At 34.2% G+C, this 20712-nt stretch overlaps 1 protein-coding gene across 1 annotated transcript in view; it reads left to right on the top strand.

Moving 5' to 3' along the window:
• Positions 1 to 20712, top strand: part of CSMD3 (CUB and Sushi multiple domains 3) — a 1080109-nt gene that overhangs the window by 448858 nt on the left and 610539 nt on the right. Inside the window, 1 exon segment of the mRNA XM_011360386.2 lies at positions 5133 to 5257. Coding sequence (XP_011358688.1) covers positions 5133 to 5257 — 125 coding nt within the window.

Raw genomic sequence — 20712 nt, 5'->3', positions numbered from 1 at the left:
AAGAGGATAATAAATTAGCTTATTTTCAAAATACATTGTTTCTGGTTATATATTATATGGATAAGTTTTTCAGATACTCTAGATTTCAAAACATACCTTTTCAAAACAAAACTTTTTTTCAAAAGAGGATAAAAGAACATCATAGTCTTTTTATACGTATTGCTCATTTCATTGTCATAAATTAATGTCACTCCTTTCCAAAGATAGTATCAGCAGAGCAAGTCATTTCCCTTACTCTGGCAGCCACCACTTACTTTCTGTTCCTATGTATTTGACCATTTTGGACACCTCATGTAAATGTAATCACATAATATTTCCCTGTTTGTGACGGGCTTGTTTCACTTAGCATAGCGTCTTTAAGTCTTATCCATGTTACAACGTGTCACAGTTTTCTTCTCTTCCTTTTTAAATATTTATTTATTTATTTATTTAAATCTTATTGGGGTAACATTGGCTAATAAAATTATTTAGGTTTAAGTGTCCATTCAACATTACATCATCTGTATATTGCATTGTCCTCTTCTCTGACCCAGCCGCCATTGTTTGTTTTTTCTATCCCTTATTTATATTTTATTAACTTATGTAAATAAAATTAGCTGTCTTTTGTTAAAATAGGAAGACTTTTTTTATATTTTCAAAAATTAATGTCTTCTTTCACTGACACCTTTGATGTTATAGTGTGTTTCGCAGTAATAAGTATAATTTTTAAAAAGATGGTTATCACCTAAACATAGGCCAGTAAAGTCATAGTGAAGATCAACACTTATTTCCAAAATATATTATTGCATATCATATGCTTGATGATTTTATACTTTCAAGTTAAAAATGTATTCAGTCATTTATTGCAGAATGTTCTATCAGATTGAGTAACCTGGGCAGAGCAGATGTCTCTTCAGTGGTGACAGAAAAATTACATTGGATACAGCTCATCTTCATTTATCGTCACTACAGTATAACTGAATATGTTCCTAGAAATACATATTTTTAACAAACTTAGTTGTAAGTTTTCTTTAAGTTTGATTCAAATATTAAATCAGTTCATAAAGTAAAACACGGTGCGTTTGTTCAAGATAACCATTTCCTGCATATTATTGAGCCTGGATTCTACTGAAAAGACTGGTTATTTCATTGAATTCTGTCTTCTATGGGCTATTTTGAACTTTCGTATTTCTGGTCTATATTATGTTAAACTGTAGCTGTGATTCTAGATGGTGGTACTTGCAGATGCCAAATAAAGATTCTTTCTTTTAATAATGGGTAAGAAATTAATGACTTTCACAATTATTTCCATGTTTAAGGGAAATAATTTAGTGTCCAATGTGTGTTAGGCACTGTGACTTTATCAATTATACTTCATTATATGATCACAACAGATGAGGACTGAAGCTTGGAAAGATTTTTATTTTCTCAAAGCCATAAAGCTGGGAAAGGGAAGAGTTAGGGTTTGAAAGATCTCTCTGACTCTGCAGCTTAAACTGTTAAATACAGCTCAGAACTACTTCTCTCAATGTTCTAAACGGAAGAAACATTGTTGAGATTGTTAATCTTTTGGGGAGGTGGATTGCAGGGTATTTGATGCAAAGACCATCAACCCATTGTTGGCAGTCTTTGGTATAGTAGCAATACGCTTAGTTGTTTATTATTACCAGTTGTCTTTAGGATAAGTGAATTAGTTTGCTATAATCAAAAGAAACATGTACTTTATTTAAGCAAGGAGAGCCTGGTTAAACAAGAATATTATAATGATTTGTGAAAAATAGAGTGACCTTGACAGAATTATTAATTTATTAAGTTAGTGAGCAAATAGTAATTCAAATTTCTTATGTGGACCAGGCCCCATACTAAGCACTTCTATATAAAATAATAGTAATATATAATAAAATTTTCCTATCATTAGTTCCTACTACCTCCTTAGTATAAGTCACTATCATATCATCCTCTTGAGAGCTAGGATTGTTGTAATAGATTGCTATCCAAACTTCCTGATTCTACTTTTGCCACCTTAAAGTTCATTCTTCACCCAGTAGTGAATATTATCACTTTAAAATATAAAGTAACATAATGTCATTCTTTTGGCTTGAAATCCTACTATAACTGCCCAGTTCCCTCAGAGTAAGGGTTAAAATCCTTACCATGGCCTACAGATTTACAATTTATCTACCCCAATCTCTAATTGCTTCCTTAATTTCATACTTCTGTCTTCTTTTGCTGTGCTTTAATCACATTACTTTCTTTACTGTTTCTGGAACATGGCAAATGTGTGAGGTGGTGGGATGCGAGTACATGTGGATTATAAGTCATTTAACTAGCCTTGAGAAAGTATTTTACCCAAGAATAATTTTGTCCAATTACAGGGATAAGGTATCTCTGGATTAGGCCATTTTAGACAATAAATTTACATTATTAAAGATACATGTAGCATTTATTCACTCTCATAAGAAAAACATATAAAAATATCTGTGTGTGTGTGTGTGTGTGTGTGTGTGTGTGTATAATGTATTTAACAACTATCTACTAGGATATATTTGACAAATTGGAAAATAAAATTGATAAGTGCCTGGAGTTTTCTAGTAGAATGAGAGACACAATAAGACATTAAATGCACAATGTGTCAGATTGTGTATAGGAAATAACAAGGAAGAAGAATATAGAATAAAAGTAGCTGTTCTATAGAGACTGGTCAAGGAGGGCCATATGAGTGAGATGACATGCAAAGAGAAACCAGAAATGAGGATGTGACAGATACAGATTTCTTGAGAAGCGTTTTCCAGACTGATATAAGGGCAAATGTAAAGACCCTGAGGCGAGTGCATTATTAGTATTTTCACACCAGAACAAGGAAGCCAGTGTGGTTAAAACACAGAGATTTAGACAGAAAGTGGTATAAAAGGAGTTCTGGAAATTAAGATGGGAAGATCACATCGATCATTTTACTCTCAGTGAAATGGGGAAACATTAGAAGATTTGATGCAGAGGAATGGTATAATTTGAGTTATCTTCTAAAAAAGATTGGCATTGAAGCTATTTAAGGATAGATTGCAAGGAGTCAAAAACAGAAACAGGAAACAACACATAGCAAAAAGGACTACTGGCAATAACATAGAGGAGCAATTAAGGTGGCTCAGATCAGGGTGGAGACACTGCAGGGGGTGAGAAACAGATTCTTGATTTTGAAAGTGTTGCTGACAGGATTTGCTGGATGGGGTAGATGTGAAACGTAAAAGAAAAAGATGAGTCAAGAATGACTCCATGGTTTTTGGACTTTAACTAGAAGAACTGAGTTTCCATTTACCAAGATGGAGAAGTAAGAAATGGTAGAGAATTAACCATGACTTACATTTGTAAGGCTGCTCAGGCTACAGGGTAGTCTAAAAACTTGGAGTCATTAGGAAGTCCAAGAAGATGCTAGAGACCATCTGTTTCTTGTTATATGAGTGTTTAATTCATGATTATTTAATGAGCTGGGCATTTTGTTTTGTACACTTTCCTGGATTTGTTTTATATTTAAAATAAAACCACTGTTTTAAAAAGAGAGTGAGAGAAAAAAGGAAAATGACACTATGAGAGAATAGATTCTAATGCCTGTTTTTCACGATACGCTATCTTTCTGTTCTTTTCCATGCCACCCCTTACTTCGGTCTTTTGTCATCTTTAGCCTAGACCAGAGATTGGTCAGCTTTTTCTTTAAAGGGTTAGATAGTAAATACTTTATATTTTTTAGGCCAAAGAGTCTCCATCACAACTATTCAACTCTGACATTGTAGCATGAATACAGCCATAGATAATATGTAAATGAAAGAGTGTGACTATGTTCCAACAGAATTTTATTTATGGACATTAAAATTTGAATTTAATATAATTTTAACATTTCAGAATATATTCTTTTTTATTTTTTTCAAATTTTTAAAAGTATAAAGACCATTTTTAACTCCTGGGCTGTGTAAAAACAGGCAGTAGACATAGTTTGCCAACTCTTGGCCTAAAGGTTTTGAGTTATTTTCTTACTGGCCTGCGTTTCTCTATTTATCTTTTAAATTGTCTTCCACATTGTTCTAGAGATATTTTCTTAGAATGTGATCTTGTCATCTTGCATGAAAGCTCAGGGAACTGAGCAGGAGCTGTTCAGGCATAGGCTGGGTGAGAGGGTGCAGGTAAGACCCTGTAGGCCAGAAGGGTTGGGAATGCCCTGCAGACAGAAACTAGCATGGTGTGTACCAGAAACTGTCAGCTGCTGGAAGTGCTCATTGTGTGTGGCTCTGGGCTAGAGATGAGGTGTGAAAGTTGGCCTGGACTTACTGCTGAAAGGCTTTTATGCTATGTTAAGGAAACTGGACTTTATATATACATTTTTGCTGGTGAGTTGCTGTTTAAGAATTTTTGGAAAGGAATCACATGGCCATTTTTTCATTAAAAAAAAAAAAGCAAACATTAACCCTTAGCAATTAAGGTTTTGAAAAACCATCATTTTAGTACCTTCACTTTCAGTGGAAAGGAAAGCAAAATCTAAACTACAATAGGTTAAATAATAAAGGATGGGTGTATTTCATATGGAAAAACAATCAGTTCAATTTGCAGCCCTAAACACACAGACACACACATGTGTGCGCACGCGCGCACACACACACACACACACACACACATACACACACATAGATGTGAATGTGCAAATACTTGTCCAAATAAATATGCTTATAGTACTAGAGAAGTACTATAATGTGGTATGAACACAGGCGCTGGGATCAGGACAGAAGTTCCACTTTTTGCTTCACATTTACCACCTACTTAGGATGGGTCACTTAGTCAATTATTTAACCTTGACTTCTATAACTAATAACAGACAATTAAACTTGACAATTAAACTTGACAATTAAACAAGACAATTAAACTTGATGACAGCTTTGTACAGTCTCTACCAATATCTGCATGTTATTGATTTACAGTAGATTAATATGTTTATGACTTTTATTATACCTTCGTACGAGTCATTTTTTCATATTTTGATTTTTCAGTAGAAAGATACTTTTGTCACTATGGAACATTTTTTACCTATTGGATATTGCCAGTAGAAGTGGAGCCTAATCATTATGTTACATGCTTCTAATCCTGTTTTTTAATCCTTTGTTCAATTTTAGCCTTGGATCAACTGTGCAGTTTTCTTGTGCTGAAGATTATGTCCTACAGGGCGCTAAGAGCATCACCTGTCAACGGATAGCGGAAGTCTTTGCTGCTTGGAGTGATCACAGACCTGTATGTAAAGGTAAAGAAAAGCCCTTAGAATAAAAATGCTCTCTTAACACATTTTAATGGTCTGAACTTTGTTCTATTGAGTATAAATTTTAGTGAAATCTTTGAGGAGTAATGCAGTCTTTAAGGAAACATTGAGTTCATATATTTAACAATATTTATTGAAAATCTGTAGTATGTGAACTGTGTTATGTTCCCAAGGAGTTCCCAATCTAATAATTACATAGCAACAAATCGGAACATAAAATATGTAATACAAGGCACTGGTAATTTTGTGGGCCTTTTTTAAAATCACAAATTACCCTGCATAAGCATTGATATGGATGATAGGGATGTTTTTTAAACCATAATACTACCTCCATTTCTATGACTTGCCATTTTAATTGCTTATGTATCCAGTAGTAATGATGTGGGTGGCAGTGGATATATAGTTAGTTAATTTAAACTAAGGTTCTATAGTTAGTTAATTTAAACTAAGACAAATCAATGAGTGCTGTAGTTTTCATATTACCCGTGACTGCAGATAAAACTTACTCCCACCACTTTCTACCAACTAATTATTTAAATTAAATTATATGAGGACTCTTTTTTCTAAACTTTATTAAACTGTTTAAAAATGAACAGCTCATCCTAGCCTGCTGGCATTCTTGATTACTCGTTTGTTGTTATTTGTAATAATGGCGTTTCTGCATATTTCAGTGTCTTAGTACTCAAAATTCTGTTAGCTCTTCTTTCTCAGAGAACATTTTTACAGATCACCACACCCTGTAGATTTCTCTCAGAGAGAATGAGGGTGGTATTAGAGGAATAAAGAAGGGACAGATTTGAGAGCTTCTATAAAGGGAAAAAGACAAAATATTTGACAACTATCTAGATATGGAAGGAGAAGCTTATAAGATACAGTCAAAGATGAATGTTCAAGTACATGAAACTAGAAAAATCTTATGTTGTTAAAAGTGAAGATACTGAGAAATAGAGTTCTGTAGGAGACGAGCCACCATCGCTATAACATTGTCAGCATTGGCGCCATTTTTCAGGCACTTACTATGTGCCAGCCCTTGCGCTAACCACAGCATAGTCTCCATCTCATTTAATGCTCCAAACAAACCAATGGAGGCATTTTCGTCTCCATTTTAGAAATGAGGAATATAAGGCATAGAAAGATCGAGTCACTTTCTCAAGCTCAAATACCTGAAAATGGCAAAGTGCTTCATAAGACTATCCATAGACTAGAGAGAGGGAAGAGGGGACAGATTTCAGAGCATTAAGGAGAGAGTGGAAACTGATAAAATGGAAGCAACGAATATATTCCAGTCTCTTGGCAATGACAACCAAGAGTAAGAAAAAGACATAATCTAGATTTTTCTCAGATTCAAATAAAACTCCTGACACAGATAGATGCTTATTCATTACCCTTCTTTTCAAAGGCTTACAAAATGAGATAAAGTCAATAGCATTAAAAATTCGTAAACAGTGAAATGGGAATAATGAAAAAATAAGGTAAAATAGTAACAGGATCCTAAACAAAACTTAAGTATAAGTTGGTAAACAACTTTTAAGAATGGCTTACATATTAGACTTAATATGACAGCAACCAAACTAATAGGGAAACTTGATCAGTGTACACAAAAACCATTGTATATGACACAACAAAAGCAAACTTTTTCCTGACATTGAGGTCGTAAATATTTTGCATTGTTCTTTATAAGGGGGACATTGTGTAATAAGTATCATGAGAGTTACTGTCATCAATATCCCGACAATTATTAGAACAGTAAACTGTATAAGGTTGATTTTTTTTTTATAGTGTTCTCCACTCAAGATAAGTTATAGTTATAAGAGACATTATAGGGAAAGTCATGTTTTCCAAATGATATCCTGCTTCAGTTTTGCATAAATTAGATGTGTGCATTTTTCAGTGGCAAAATAGAATGGGAAGATAGAGGATAGATTTAAGAAAAAGAGATTAATGTTAATGCAAAAACAAAATCTCACACAAGAAAAGTTATAGCTAGATCATGGAGTTTAAGTTCTATGTAAAATAAGATTGAGACTATAAACCATTTTTTTCATTTAAGACTCTCATTTCAATAAAAGGAATGAATCATTTATAAAGATCATAAATTGTTCAAAGGCAGAAATAATGTGACATTATTTTATTTTTCATAAACCCTGTAGCACAAAGAACAGTTCTGTACTGACTTGAATCTCAAGAAATATTTGTTGAATGTTAACATATGATTATGTTTCTTTGATTCCAAGATAGATGACATATACATACATATATATATGTACATTTTTTATTCATTCAAGTCTTTCATCATTAGCTGGGAGGTATAAAATTTGCATATTTAAACTTCATACATTGATCTGATTTCATCTAAATTTTACATTTTTTTCTGCAGATATTAATCATTTATATATAGCTTTATTTACTCACTGAATGCAAGGCATATGTGTGTATAGTTTATAAAGTACGCTTTGCTATTAGAAATTACTGTCTGTGATTCTGGAAATGGTAATGGAGGGAACATGCTGAAATAGTAATTGAAGTTTTGAAATGACTATCCACTGTGAGTCTGAACAAAGAATAGTTTTCATGTCTCACGGGTGCTTGGACAGAATAAATATGCTTTTTTCCAGACAGCAGCATAAATAGCAGTATCAGTGCACTGCACCTTTGAGAGGTTATTAATATAGCCGCTGTCTATGTATTGCATGGTTGGGCAATCAAGAAATGGTGATTTTAAAGGGACTGAAAGTTCACACAAATAGCAAATTATGAATTAAAAGAAAAAGAGCAATTCAGAAATTAATATTAATGGATTTTACATAAAGTCAGACAATAATTTTTATTCCCTAAATGGGATATGTATATGAGATATTTGCCAATTTATAGTTATGGAAACATTATTTCTTTGTTGAAAATGCAATAGATATCCAAAAGCTGGAGCTTATGCAAATAAGCAGACTTAAGCACTAGAATGATATATAGAATGTTTATTTTAGACATTCATGACGTTCAAAGAAACAGAATTTCTATGAGAATTGACAATTTGTTAACTAGGAGACATTTAAGAGAGTTAATGTTGATTGATTTGACTAATGTTTTATTAATTTTCAATTAGTATTTATTTGGAAGGCCCTAAATAACCACTGTTTTTGTCTCTTACAGCATAAGGGCATGAACCACTTAAAGGAGTAATTGGAGGGATAATTAAAGAAAGGATTAGAAAGGAAGGCAAAAATATAAAAAAATACAAAAATACTGGGAACTGGGCTAAATCAGGGAGTCGCTTTTTTTTTTTTTGGTCATTCAATATTATTATTAGTTTCAGGTGTACAGCATAATGTTTAGATATTTATGTAACTTACAAAGTGATCTCCCCAATAATTTTTGCACCCACTTGACACCATATGTAGTTATTACAATATTATTGACTATATTTCCTAAGGTGTACATTACATCTCTGTGACTGTTTAGTAGCTGTCAATTTGTACTTCTTAATCCCTTCATCTTTTTCATCCAGCATCCTAAACCCCTCCCAACTGACAACCATCATTTTGTTCTTTGTATTTATAGTTTGTTTCTGTTCTGTTTGTTCATTTATTTTATTTTTTAGATTTAGCTTATAAGTGAAATCATATTGTATTTGTCTTTCTCTGACTTATTTCACTTAGCATCATGCCCTCTAGGTCCATCCATGTTGTCTCAAATGGTAAGGTTTTATTTTTTTTGTGGCTGAATAATATTCCATCGTATTTATGTATGTGTGTATGTAAGTATGTCACCTCTTCTTGATCCATTTGTCTTTTGATTGGAGTGTTAATTCATTTACATTTAAAGTAATTATTGATAGGCATATAGTTACTGCTATTTTATTGTTTTCTGATTGTTTTTATAGTTCTCTGTTCCTTTCTTACTCTCTTGTTCTTCTCTCTTGTATGTTGATGACTTTCTGTAGTGTTGTATTTGTTGTGTGTAGTGTTGATTTTTGGTTTGTGGTTACCATGTGCTTCAAATATACGAAACTATGTTTAGAGCAGTCTATTTTAAGGTGATGGTTGCTTTAAGTTTGAGCACATTCGAAAATCACTACAATTTTTCTCATCCCCTCCACATTTAGAATTTACATGAAACAATCCATATAAAATTACTTAGTATATGGGCTAAACACAGACAATGGGTAGAGGTGATGGTGGCAGTGGTGCTGCTGCTGCTGATAATAATTAACTCACCTGATTTACAAAATCATCCATGATTTGTCTCCTTCCAGTTGTTCAACTATACCAAAAGTTATGTGAGCATCTCAATTCCGAACAGAATCACCATGCTAATTTTCATATATATCTGACCTGTCCTGAGTGAAAGCACACCTGAACGAGAGCACACACATATTTTGCCCACCTTTCAATGTCTTATTCAACTTTCATCTCCTCTAAAATTTCTTTACTAACTTCTACAATTTTCCTTTATCTCCTCCACCAAAACTACTTCACATTTACTGTCCTCATCACAGAATTTAGCATCGAATTCTCTTCCTTTTGACAGCAGTTCCCAATCATTTCATGGGCAGTAGATTTGCTCCTTCAACCAAAACCATCTCAGAAAGAACAAAATAATCAGTACTTCTAAAATGCTTGCATTTTCATTGGATCTGTTTCAGCTGTTGCCAAGAACAGAACAGTTACCAATGTGGTCTATCCATCTATTGCCTTTGATTAAATAGAAGGATCATAATTAGGTTAAATTCCTGTCTTCATATACAAAGTAAAAAAAAAAAAAAAATGGATATACAATTGGTATAATAGATAATTGTTAGCTAAACCTGAGAGCTATGACCCTCATTAACCAGTATTTATTAAGAGATTTGGGGTTATAGTTTTCTAAATTCTTTCACATATAAAGTCCTATTCATATTTCATTTTTCTTCATAATGTTTTGCCCAGTGATCATTATGCCCGTATTTTTGTTCACGATAGTTGCTAAATAAACATTTTGAATAAATATTGTGGGAGACTCAATGAATTATAAAAAGCAGTTTAAGAAGATAGTAATGTGTTGGTTGTAACAAGAGAAAGTTGCCTTGGTAGGTTTCCTGTTATGCAAAAACAATTAGAAAATTTTGCCCAAGAGCAAACCAGAACCTGCTGAAATTTATCAACCAGAGACACATATAGCAGGTGTTTTTCTATAGTTGTTTTTGATGCCTTCTTAGTTTCATGAAATAATGTTACAGATGAGATGATGCATAATAAGGGTGATATTAGCAATTAATAGAGTGACATATGGTAAAGAAAAAAGACAGATGGTCTAGATGTGGAGATTTCTCATACATTTCTGTTTCTGGATAGATTTTTTTTTTAAACAATAGTTTGAAATTTATTATGTAATTTTGATAAGAATAAATTTTATTGAGCTCTTATGATGAACGTCTTTTAATGATAAGATGACATTTACATATTTTATGGATATGAATAGTGATGCATTTATGTATATCATTCAAAATTCAAAACTACCTGAACAATTAGAAATTTTGCATTTCAATGTATCCTTCCAACAGTTGTCCAGAAAGGCATTCCACACATTTTGGCTACCTCATAAATTATTAGAAAACTATGTAAATAGTTAGCAAATAAATGATTCTGTTTGGTACAGAGGCAGGTAAATCGCGGTAGATACCAGTGAGGACTTTTCTGTTTCCAGCCCAGCCATTTCCTGGGAGTACGAGCTGCTTGTCTTGCTAAACATTTCCTTGGCTTTGGTTTGCTTTCTTGTAAGTTGATGAGGGCATGTGCACAAGGTGATTAGTAAAGACTTCTTTCCATTGTAAATTTTAAATATTCTTAAGTTAAATTACTGATTCTGGAACATGTTAAGGTTTTTTTTTTTTTTTTTTTTTTTAGCTCGACGTTTATCTTAGTCTTCTCTGGCAGTATAAGAAAAATATCATAACCGAACAGCTCTTAAACAACAAACATTTATTTTTCACATTCTGGAGGCTGAGAAGTGCGAGGTGATGTCTGGTCAGGACTGGCTTTTTTATTGTAACTTTCAAAGTGTGACCTCACATGGTGGAAGAAGTAAGGGATCTCTCTCCCGCAGGAGAGTTTGTAGATTAAATGATCACAGTGTGAACTCTAGAATGTCTGGCACTTCACTTATGCACTCAAAATACAGAATTGTATGATACAAAATGAAAGATACAATGTGAAATGAAAAATGTACAAACCAGGGAAAGACCACCAAATAGGAAACAAAAAGCATAGGCAAAATATAAATGGACATGAATGGTGAGAAGGGAGAAATTTTTAATATTGAAATTTATTTGAAATTTTACAAATCATGATTTTTACCCCTGATATGAACATACAGGATATATCATATTTTGATAGACCTTTTCTTGTATTAATGTATAAAATATGTTCTACTGCTTAGCTAGTATTACAGTAATTTTTGTGGACCTAGGTAAAAAGCTTCACCATCCCCAACAACTAGCATTGCCCAGCACATGCCAGACATACTCACAAATACTTAAATGAATGAATGTTTTGTTTCCCACTATGCTAGACACAATATAAGAAACACTGAGTAGAAATGAACAAATCATACCCTTGAAGAATGTACAGTCTCATTGAAAACACAGTACTTTCAAAATAAAACAACCACAGACCATCTCTAAAGCAACAGAGGCCTGGTTACACAGACAATATTTAAGTCATAAGGACAATTCGAAACAAAAAGACAGAAGATAGAAATGGTAATATTAACCTTGGGGAAATAAATTTCATTGACCTTGAAAATATTACTTAGTCATTTTATCTCTGAGTTGAATATTACTATATATCTCTTTATTTTGGAAATCATTTATTTAACAACATTAATATTTAAATGCTAATTATTTTTTAGGTAAAGGGAGAAAATGCTGAGCAAGAATTATCTTTTCCTCAAGAAAACAGAATGGCTTATTCATGCAATGCATTGAACGAGTAGTTACTGAGTGATGATTATATGCCAGTCGGACACTGCGTTAGGTAATAGGGATAAAAAGATATGACAAAGTCCATACCTACAGTTTATTTACTCTCAGTGGTTGCAGGTAAAAGGAGATTCCAAAGTAAATATATAATTATAATACTTTATCATAAGTTCCATACTAGAGCTATTTAAAGGTGAATGTCCTGGGGCTCAAAAAGATGGCTTCCTACAGGGGAAAGACCCTGAGCTAAACCTTAAAGACATAGTAGAGAAGGCTAATGAGAATGGTGGTGGATATGAGGGGCAAACATATAAAATATCAGTGTACAGGACATTATAGAAAATGGAATATGAATGGAGAGAGGCAACACTGAAGGCAGAGTTTTCAGTTTGGTGGCTATTAATTCTGATTTTAAAAAAGTATGACTTTTGATTAAGTCAGTGATAAGAGAAATACAGAGAAGGAGTTAGAAGAGTAGACTGAAAGGGACATCAGTGTACAACAAATAAGCAGAGGAAGTTAATCCTGTAAAGGAGACTAAAAATGGAACAGCTGAAAACAGAGATGAATAATACAAGAGAATGGTATTATAATACCACAAGAAGGAGAGCTTTTATAAAAGAGATTTGGTCAGTGTTGTTAAATGCTGTGGAATTGCCAAGAAAATAACAGCTCATTGAATTCACCCACCAAGAGGTCACCAGTAACCTTGGTAAAGTCATTTTCATTAGTATTGTTGATGTGAAAGACACATGGCTATAGTTGAGGAGTAATGAGGTGAGAAAATTAAGGCTTAAAGAGAAAAGCAGAAGCTTGACTATGAAGCAAAGACAAGAGCTAGGTTAGTAGACAGGAGTATGCAACTGGAGAAAGTTTGTTTTTAAGATATGAGAGGTTTAAAATCAAGAACAAATGTCCAGTGCATGTGAGAGAATGAGGTACAGGTGAGAACTGGGTCATTTGGAAGATACAGTTCAGGACATGAAGGGTCTGGCATTCAGAACAGAGGAGATGACATTGTGCTTGGATAGGAGCTAGCATACCCTCTCCTTTGAGGTGGGAGACCATGAGGAAGCAGCCATGAACATACAGATAATTTTACAAGGTGGAAACAGGGTATCATTCTCAAATGGTGCACTTGCCTCCTCCCCACTGTTTTTCTGTAAAGTAGGTGAGGTTATCTGAGGAGAAAAATCCAGCAGTTCTATAATAACATAGAGTGGAACTGAAGATGAAACTGATGGGAATAGGGGGCTGGGGGAAGCCACCAAGCAGTCAGCCTCTGAAAAACACAGTCATGTCCTGAGGGTTTTATTTAGCCTTTGGTCTTCATCCCAGGCTGCACATTACAATCAGTTGGACAGCTTTTAAAATAAAAACCCATGTCCCGACCCACACCAATTAAATCAACGTCTCTAGAGGATAATTCAGTAAATACGTCCCCTCCGAGATAAATTGGTCAATTTAACAGCATTGAAAATTCAAAAAACAACTTGAAATGATATTGTTGTCTTAGGGAGTCTTGCCCTCCTTCCCAAGTAGTAAAGTACTCACCACCAGGCTGGTTGGAACATTTAGCTACATATATCATATTCCTGTTGTACAGAGTAGCAAAGTGGAAGTTTGATGAATTAGGATCATAGAGCTCAAGCAGCAGCTCACCACTTCCTCTCCTTAATGGACACATACAGATCCTGAAAGCAATGTAAATTTGCATGTTAAATGTCAAAGATGGACTCATTTTCATACTTATCATGTATTACCAGCTGAAAATGGCACTGATTTACTTTGAGTTAAGTATTTCTTGGGAAGAATTAAAATGAAGTAACAATGGAAGGAGCTATACTTCATTTGCATTCTCACTGTCCTTTTTAGTCACCTTTAGCTTATTTATTCCAAGGAAATAAGACAAGACAAATGTTGGTTTGCAGAATGGAAATAATTATGAGAAGAAAATTAAATAACTAAATACGACTTTATGAAACACAAATTCTTTTTAAAGTTTGTTAAAATTGCCAACATTTCAACATATGCATTACTTTTGCACCTCTTTTATTTTTGTCTATTAATAATTCAATTTATGCAGCATTTGCTTTACTGGCTTATTTTAAATTATTTTGTAAAAATATTTCAAATTTCACATTTCTATTATTTAGGTCAGTATTTATGACTGATTTTTTAATGAGTGCTATTTCACTAGAGAAATATTCCCTTAGTTCAGGCGCAAGTAAAAAGAGACATCTTGGCTAATTTCATTTGTTCTCCATTTTTAAAATGATGTTCTGAACCTATTTAAAGTTAATAAAAGTTCATAGTCATTTTATTGATATTGAGTAAACTTCTGTTTTAACTTTTGAAGGATAAATATTCATACTTAGCAAGATCTGAAATTATATATTTATTCTGAAAATAAATACTTTGAGTGTTATGACACTTTTTACTTTTAATAACCATTAACATATCTTACATTGCCCTGAACATTTCTACCAAATTCTAAAGGAAAAAAAGGCCAACAAAATCTTTAGATATAAAAAACATAAAGAAGTGAGAAATTTTTCATTGTTTTTGTAAATCTGCTTTCTGAAGGATCGAATGTGGCTTTCTATAAGGAATGTTTTCTGAATGCATTGCCATTTTTTACATTTATTTTTTCTTTAGTATAAAACTTCTTTCCGAATTATACAAGGATGGAATATGACATTTTTCTTACCTGTTTGGAGTATTTTAAAAAGAAAATTTAAATATCATAAAGACCATGTTATTGGAAAATATTTTGTCAGGTTTTCATAAAAGAACTCCTGTTTTCTTTATTTTTATAACCATAAAAAATATTTACTAATTACACACGACAATTATTCTGAGCTATGAACACCAAAGCTGTGTGTTTGGCCTTTTTTTTTTTTTTTAATTTGCCCTTTTAATTATTTCATCTTACAGGAAGTAATGACAGAAATTTCTAATGCAAACATTTTTTTCTCAGTAAGGCAAAGCTGACTGATAAAGTTAAAACCTGGGAGGAATATGATTAGCTTATTTGAGAAATGATAATAACTTAGGAAGAAAATAGTGGGTATTGTCAGATGTAAAAAAGGTATTTAATATTATTTAGATAAATAGATGATTTGTTGTACAACTAACTACAGACTCGTCAGAACTTCTAATATTCTAATCTTTGTTTATCATCAAAATTAGGAATGTAGTATGTAGCACAAGTTCCCCAAATATGCTAATCTCGAGTGACAATTTTGAAAGCTGCTGATTTAGGCTATGTTAGTGCAATAATTTTCTAACTTTCTCTAGTTTCTCTCTTTTTGTATTTGCTTCACATATTACTACTCTTATTAAAACAACAACAACAACAACAACACTTTCAATATGCCATTTCATTCTGTAGATCATTCATTGGTTTACTATTCAATTCAGAATTTCTTAACTTGGCATTTTGGAGCTTCCAAAAACTGACCCTGAACTTCTTTTCAGCTTTATTTCTTCCTAATCCCAATCATAAACACAGTTCCAGAAAGGTAGATATGACCACATCCTATAATACCTTTCATTATGTCTCTTTGGTAAAAAGAAATGCAGGCTTAAAGTCAGAATACCTAGATTCAAGACCTATTTGCTCTATTGTAGGTTTATGGTGATAATATTTATCAATATTTTCTTTAATTTCCTCTCTATAATAGAAATTGTGCTGACTACTTTACATATATTACTTATAATTAACACAATAATTTTGCCTTTTATAGTTGAGAAAATAGGTCAAGTAAATTGCTCAAGAAAACAGCTTTTAAGTGCTGGAACCAGGATTCAGATTTAGATGTGAATGATTTCAAAGTCCATGTTGTTTTCACTATACTGCACTGAATTAAGGAGCCCAACGTACTGAAGAATGCAAAACATACAATTATGGACATGGTGAATAACAGTTACACTTTGTAAAGTTTCACATAAAGTTTTGACTCTTTATGGAGTTTCTTGCAAATAACATTGACTCCCAGTTCCAGCCTATATAAGACTTTTGGCTCCCTTGGGTGGGAACTGCTTTTTTTCTCTGCTTCCTAAACCCTTACTCAGCAGTATTTGTAGGTTTTGTCCGAATAATTTTTCTGAATTCTCCCTTTTCTGGTTCATTTCTTCCGAGTAGGCCCTTGGAAAAGCTCTCCCTTTCTTCATAAAACAAAGTTTCTTCTCACATTCCAAAATATCGTTAATCTATTTGGTAGGTTGATATTCACATTTTCATCTTTTATTTTCTTCATAGTCAAATGTAAGTATTGACACACCTAATTATAACTTCAATAATGTACCCCAGGAAGCTTGAGGTTACTGTCATTCTTTATATTGCCTAGTTTTGAAAGAAACAGGCAATTTTATTTAAGGATATTCAGGCCTTACCTGTGCCACTATCTTAAACACTTATTAATAGTTGATCTTACTAGTTGACAGTAGCTGGGGAAGGATAGATAATAAATATAAAGAATAGTTGTTTCTTTTTCCAATTTTTAGAGGTTTGTTTTTAATGGAATCAAGAGTTCTCAGCTGTTGTAGAGTCTCGATTTCAATAAAGCATGGGAAGATATGTGGGTTGTTACTTTGGTGAAACTTTTGATGGATTGCCTGATAAGGGCTCTTGTGATGTAAACAGTAGTCCTTCTTTTTCAGCCTTGTGAACTCAGTCTATGCCTCACAGGATGTTCAGAGGAATATGTCAAGGACTATTAAGGGTCTGAGTTTTACATAATTGCCACACTTTTACAGTTGCTAACAGAAGTCAAAAGATCCCTAGGTCAGAGACAAAGGACAGTTTACTACTCAAAATAAGAGTAGTAGCCAGAATATCAGCATTGTTGCCATTACTCTGAGCCCCAGTCCTCCTGGGCCTCATAAGAGGATGTGATAATAGCTCCTCATCTAATAGCTTCTGTTATAGCTTTGAAAGGAACCCTGAGCATAGGGATTCCAAATCTTTTATAATGGGCAGTGCATATGCCTATTCCTTTGCTCTGGAGGAAGACACAATCTCTATCTTCCAAGGTTGTCAAATAGATAACCTTTAGTTCAATATACAATTTTAATTTTTTTTTTTTTTCCAGATCAAAGGCACTTAGTATCTTTGGTTGTAAGATGTCTACAACTATAATAGACCCATGGAGAACTGACTCCTGATCATATCTACCCCTCATTTTTACAACATCTTGGCTTCTGGAACATTTTCCCATGAGAATTTCCATTAGTATGACATTCTGATTGATCTGAACGCCAGAGGCTAGAAACAAATCCATTCAATTTTTATCATACAATATTAAGATTATTATCAACAGGACTCTAAACTACAAAATGAGGCCAGCCTCTAGAGACTCAGACCCGACTAGCAGAACAAATCACATCAGCCATCAATGTCTACTTTAGAAAGCCAGATGGCTTTCTTTTTCACTGTGGTATTGATCTTTGCACTTGTCACAAGACGTTAATCCAGGTACTGTGGGATGCGTTAGCAATTGCTGTTGTCCACAAGGTAGAAGTCTAGGGCAATTCTACCATCTATGATAACCCTGCCCGGTAAGTTGAGGTTGATTTGAGTGCCTTCCAGAATCAACTGTGGTGTCATTGATCAATTTAGCTAAAGCCAGCGACTAATTTAATGCCACCTTTTCTAATTCAGTTACCCTCACTATAGGATAATGAATCAGCCTGCTGGGTACCCATAAATAATGAATCAACCATACTTCCCAGTAGCTCCCCCAAGAAAACAAGGTTACCTCAAGTGGCAAGATCTTCACAGTAATCTTATAGTTACCTATAGGTGGTGTTTCCCTTAAACTCTTGAATGTCTGTTATTAAAACCTTTAAGGTGGATACCTCCATATTTTGGAAACGAAGTCTAGTTAATACATGTCTTTCACATAAGAACAGTTCCTAGGGCATACATCATGCCTTTGGAGAGACAGTGTTGTATAAAATTGATGCCATCATCTCCCAAGGGACACCTGCATCATTCAGGAAACCAGGTGCCCTTAAAATGCTTCCAGGTGGCCGGTCAGCCTCAGTGTTGTGCAGTGTCAGATGGTTGCTGGACATATCATGATGATCACTTCTTTAGGTATGTAAGTGTTGAATAACTGTGGTGTCCACCTGAAGCAAATACAAAGTTGTATGCTAGCCATATTTTTAATAAAAATCTTTAAAAAAAAAAAAAAGAATGGAGGTGGGGAGAATATCTGGAAGTATGTTTTACCTGAGAAGTGTAGAAGTTGGGGTTATGCCCTGCTGTTTTCATAGACTTCTTGGTAAAATTAAGGATAATCATGATCAAATCATTGTTAAAGATATCTGGCAGAACATGGCAGATCTGTCATAAGTACTCACAACAGTTTAGGAATGCTATACCAAAGTATTTTTCTTTTTTAAAAAAGCCTCCAGGGGTGATTCTGAAAAACAAAGATCGCTAATGTGCCTCTCATTCATCATACATATCTTTCCCCATATGTTATGCCCCCTTCACATCCACAAAATCAGTGTGTTCTCTTCCAGGAGTGAGGATTCCACCTTTCTCCAATCATCATATATTCTCATTTGGACATTTCGTTCACATATGTCAGATATAAATAGAACAAGGGCATTAAAAGAAAAAAAAAAAACTTATAGTGTCTCAGTAAAACCCCAAATTTGGTCCATGTAGGCCTCTGTCCTAAAGCTCAGTGATCAGGGTGTACTTAATCGAATAACTAATTTCTGTATGACCTAGGATCGTGTCAGCCCAACAGAAGCCAAGTTAAGTCTCAACATCCTAAGCCAGTTTTACCTGGACTGTAAAAACAAGCAGAGGATTACAAGCCAAGCAGAGATGTGGTTGATATTGGGGGAAGAAAGACACACCATGCCCAAGAATAGTCAAAGTGAAATCTCAAATTAGCAAAACAGATTTGTGTATGCCCCACCCCTATTATCATTACCCAGGAAGCAGCTGACCCACTTCTGAAGATGGTCTTATTCAGTGACCAAACTGTCTTACAAAAGCTTATAGACCAGAAGAAGGGGGTGAGTAGAGTTAGGAATTTTTTAAGTTCATTTTTGACTAAGCCATTTCAACGCTCAGCAGTTCTAGATGCTTGTGGATGGTAGAAAACATGGAAGATCTACCAAATACTTTTACTATCAGCCCACTACTGAATGGCTTTCGTGATAATAGTTCAACTACTTTCAGACTGAAAATGATACTGAATGCCAAAAACATGACCAGGTTTTGATTCTAGGGCTCCAGTGATATGGCCGTATTTGGCTGATCAGACTAGACCAGCAACACCATAACCTGAAAAAGTGTCTACAGTGCTAAAGCACCACTGATAACTCTGAGAGGAGGTCAAAGGTCTGATACAGTCAGTCTACCCTCAGTAGCCAGTGTTATGACTCATGCAAAATGACTTCCCTTACCGAAAGACAAATGGGGCAGCTTTTAATAGAAATCACAGTCTGAGGTGTCATGATATCCCCTGCGCCAGAAACACAGAGTCCTTTAGTTTGTATCCAGTTTATAGTGTGTATGTGTTGCCATGTTCAGAAGGATGGTGGACCTAGACAGTAATGGTGGCAATGTGGGTAGTACAGACTTGATCAGCAACTTTCTTCCAATAGATCTCATCTGAGAAGGAGCCTTAACATGGGCATCTACATTAAAGATTCAGTTGGTTTTATCATCAGCTGATTTTTTTTTTCACAGTTCATAGCCCCAAAGAGTGTGTCTTTTATCTTTAAATATATCGTTTTCTAAGTGGCAGACTAAACAGTTAGGCAAATGACAGCAATCCAAGAGTCAGTGAACTCTACTCAGACTTCATCATTTTGAATTGGGCATCTAGTATTCCACAGTATTGACCAAAATAGTGACTTAAGTGCCTATAACTAATAGTCATAAATGTGTGAAACCCTCTCCTGTCTCCTAAATTCTCCTGCATATTTAGAGAGCTGAGAATGGCTTTTGCTCCCCATCGGGGGTCAGGGAGACTTCTAATCTTCCTTGTCTTTAAAGCCTCTGAGATCAAGTTGGTGGAAGAAGGGAAGAATCAGGGAACATGAAGGTAGAGAGTGGCTTCATGCCAGAAAGTGAAGTGAGTTTACTTTCAGTTTTGATCAGTGCAGTGGCTGCATTCAGGGATTTTTCTAGATATCTTTGAGTCAGTTTCTCATCCGTCTGTAGGTCAACTTTGTCAGCATTGTAAACTCAATTTGGAGCAATAAAGGCCAGAATATTAGTCAATACTTTATTTATGGTTTCTTATGGGAATTTGTTTCAGTGAATTATTCGCAAGAGGGCTGTGAGCTCCATTATAGCAGCTAGAATCCACTGCCAAAAATGCTGAGGCCTTTTCATATTATCTCCAAAGAGATCTGTGGTTGACATTGTACATTGCAGAAGGGTGAGTCATAAGATGGACCTGCTGTTGTCATTCTTATCAAGCATTATTCTCTCTGCCCTTTCACCTCTGAA

Source organism: Pteropus vampyrus, unplaced genomic scaffold (genome assembly GCF_000151845.1).
Source record: "Pteropus vampyrus isolate Shadow unplaced genomic scaffold, Pvam_2.0 Scaffold54, whole genome shotgun sequence".
NCBI classification, from domain to species: domain Eukaryota; kingdom Metazoa; phylum Chordata; class Mammalia; order Chiroptera; family Pteropodidae; genus Pteropus; species Pteropus vampyrus.
Note: the sequence above shows the minus strand (reverse complement) of the source record. Positions and strands in the feature narration are given on the sequence as shown.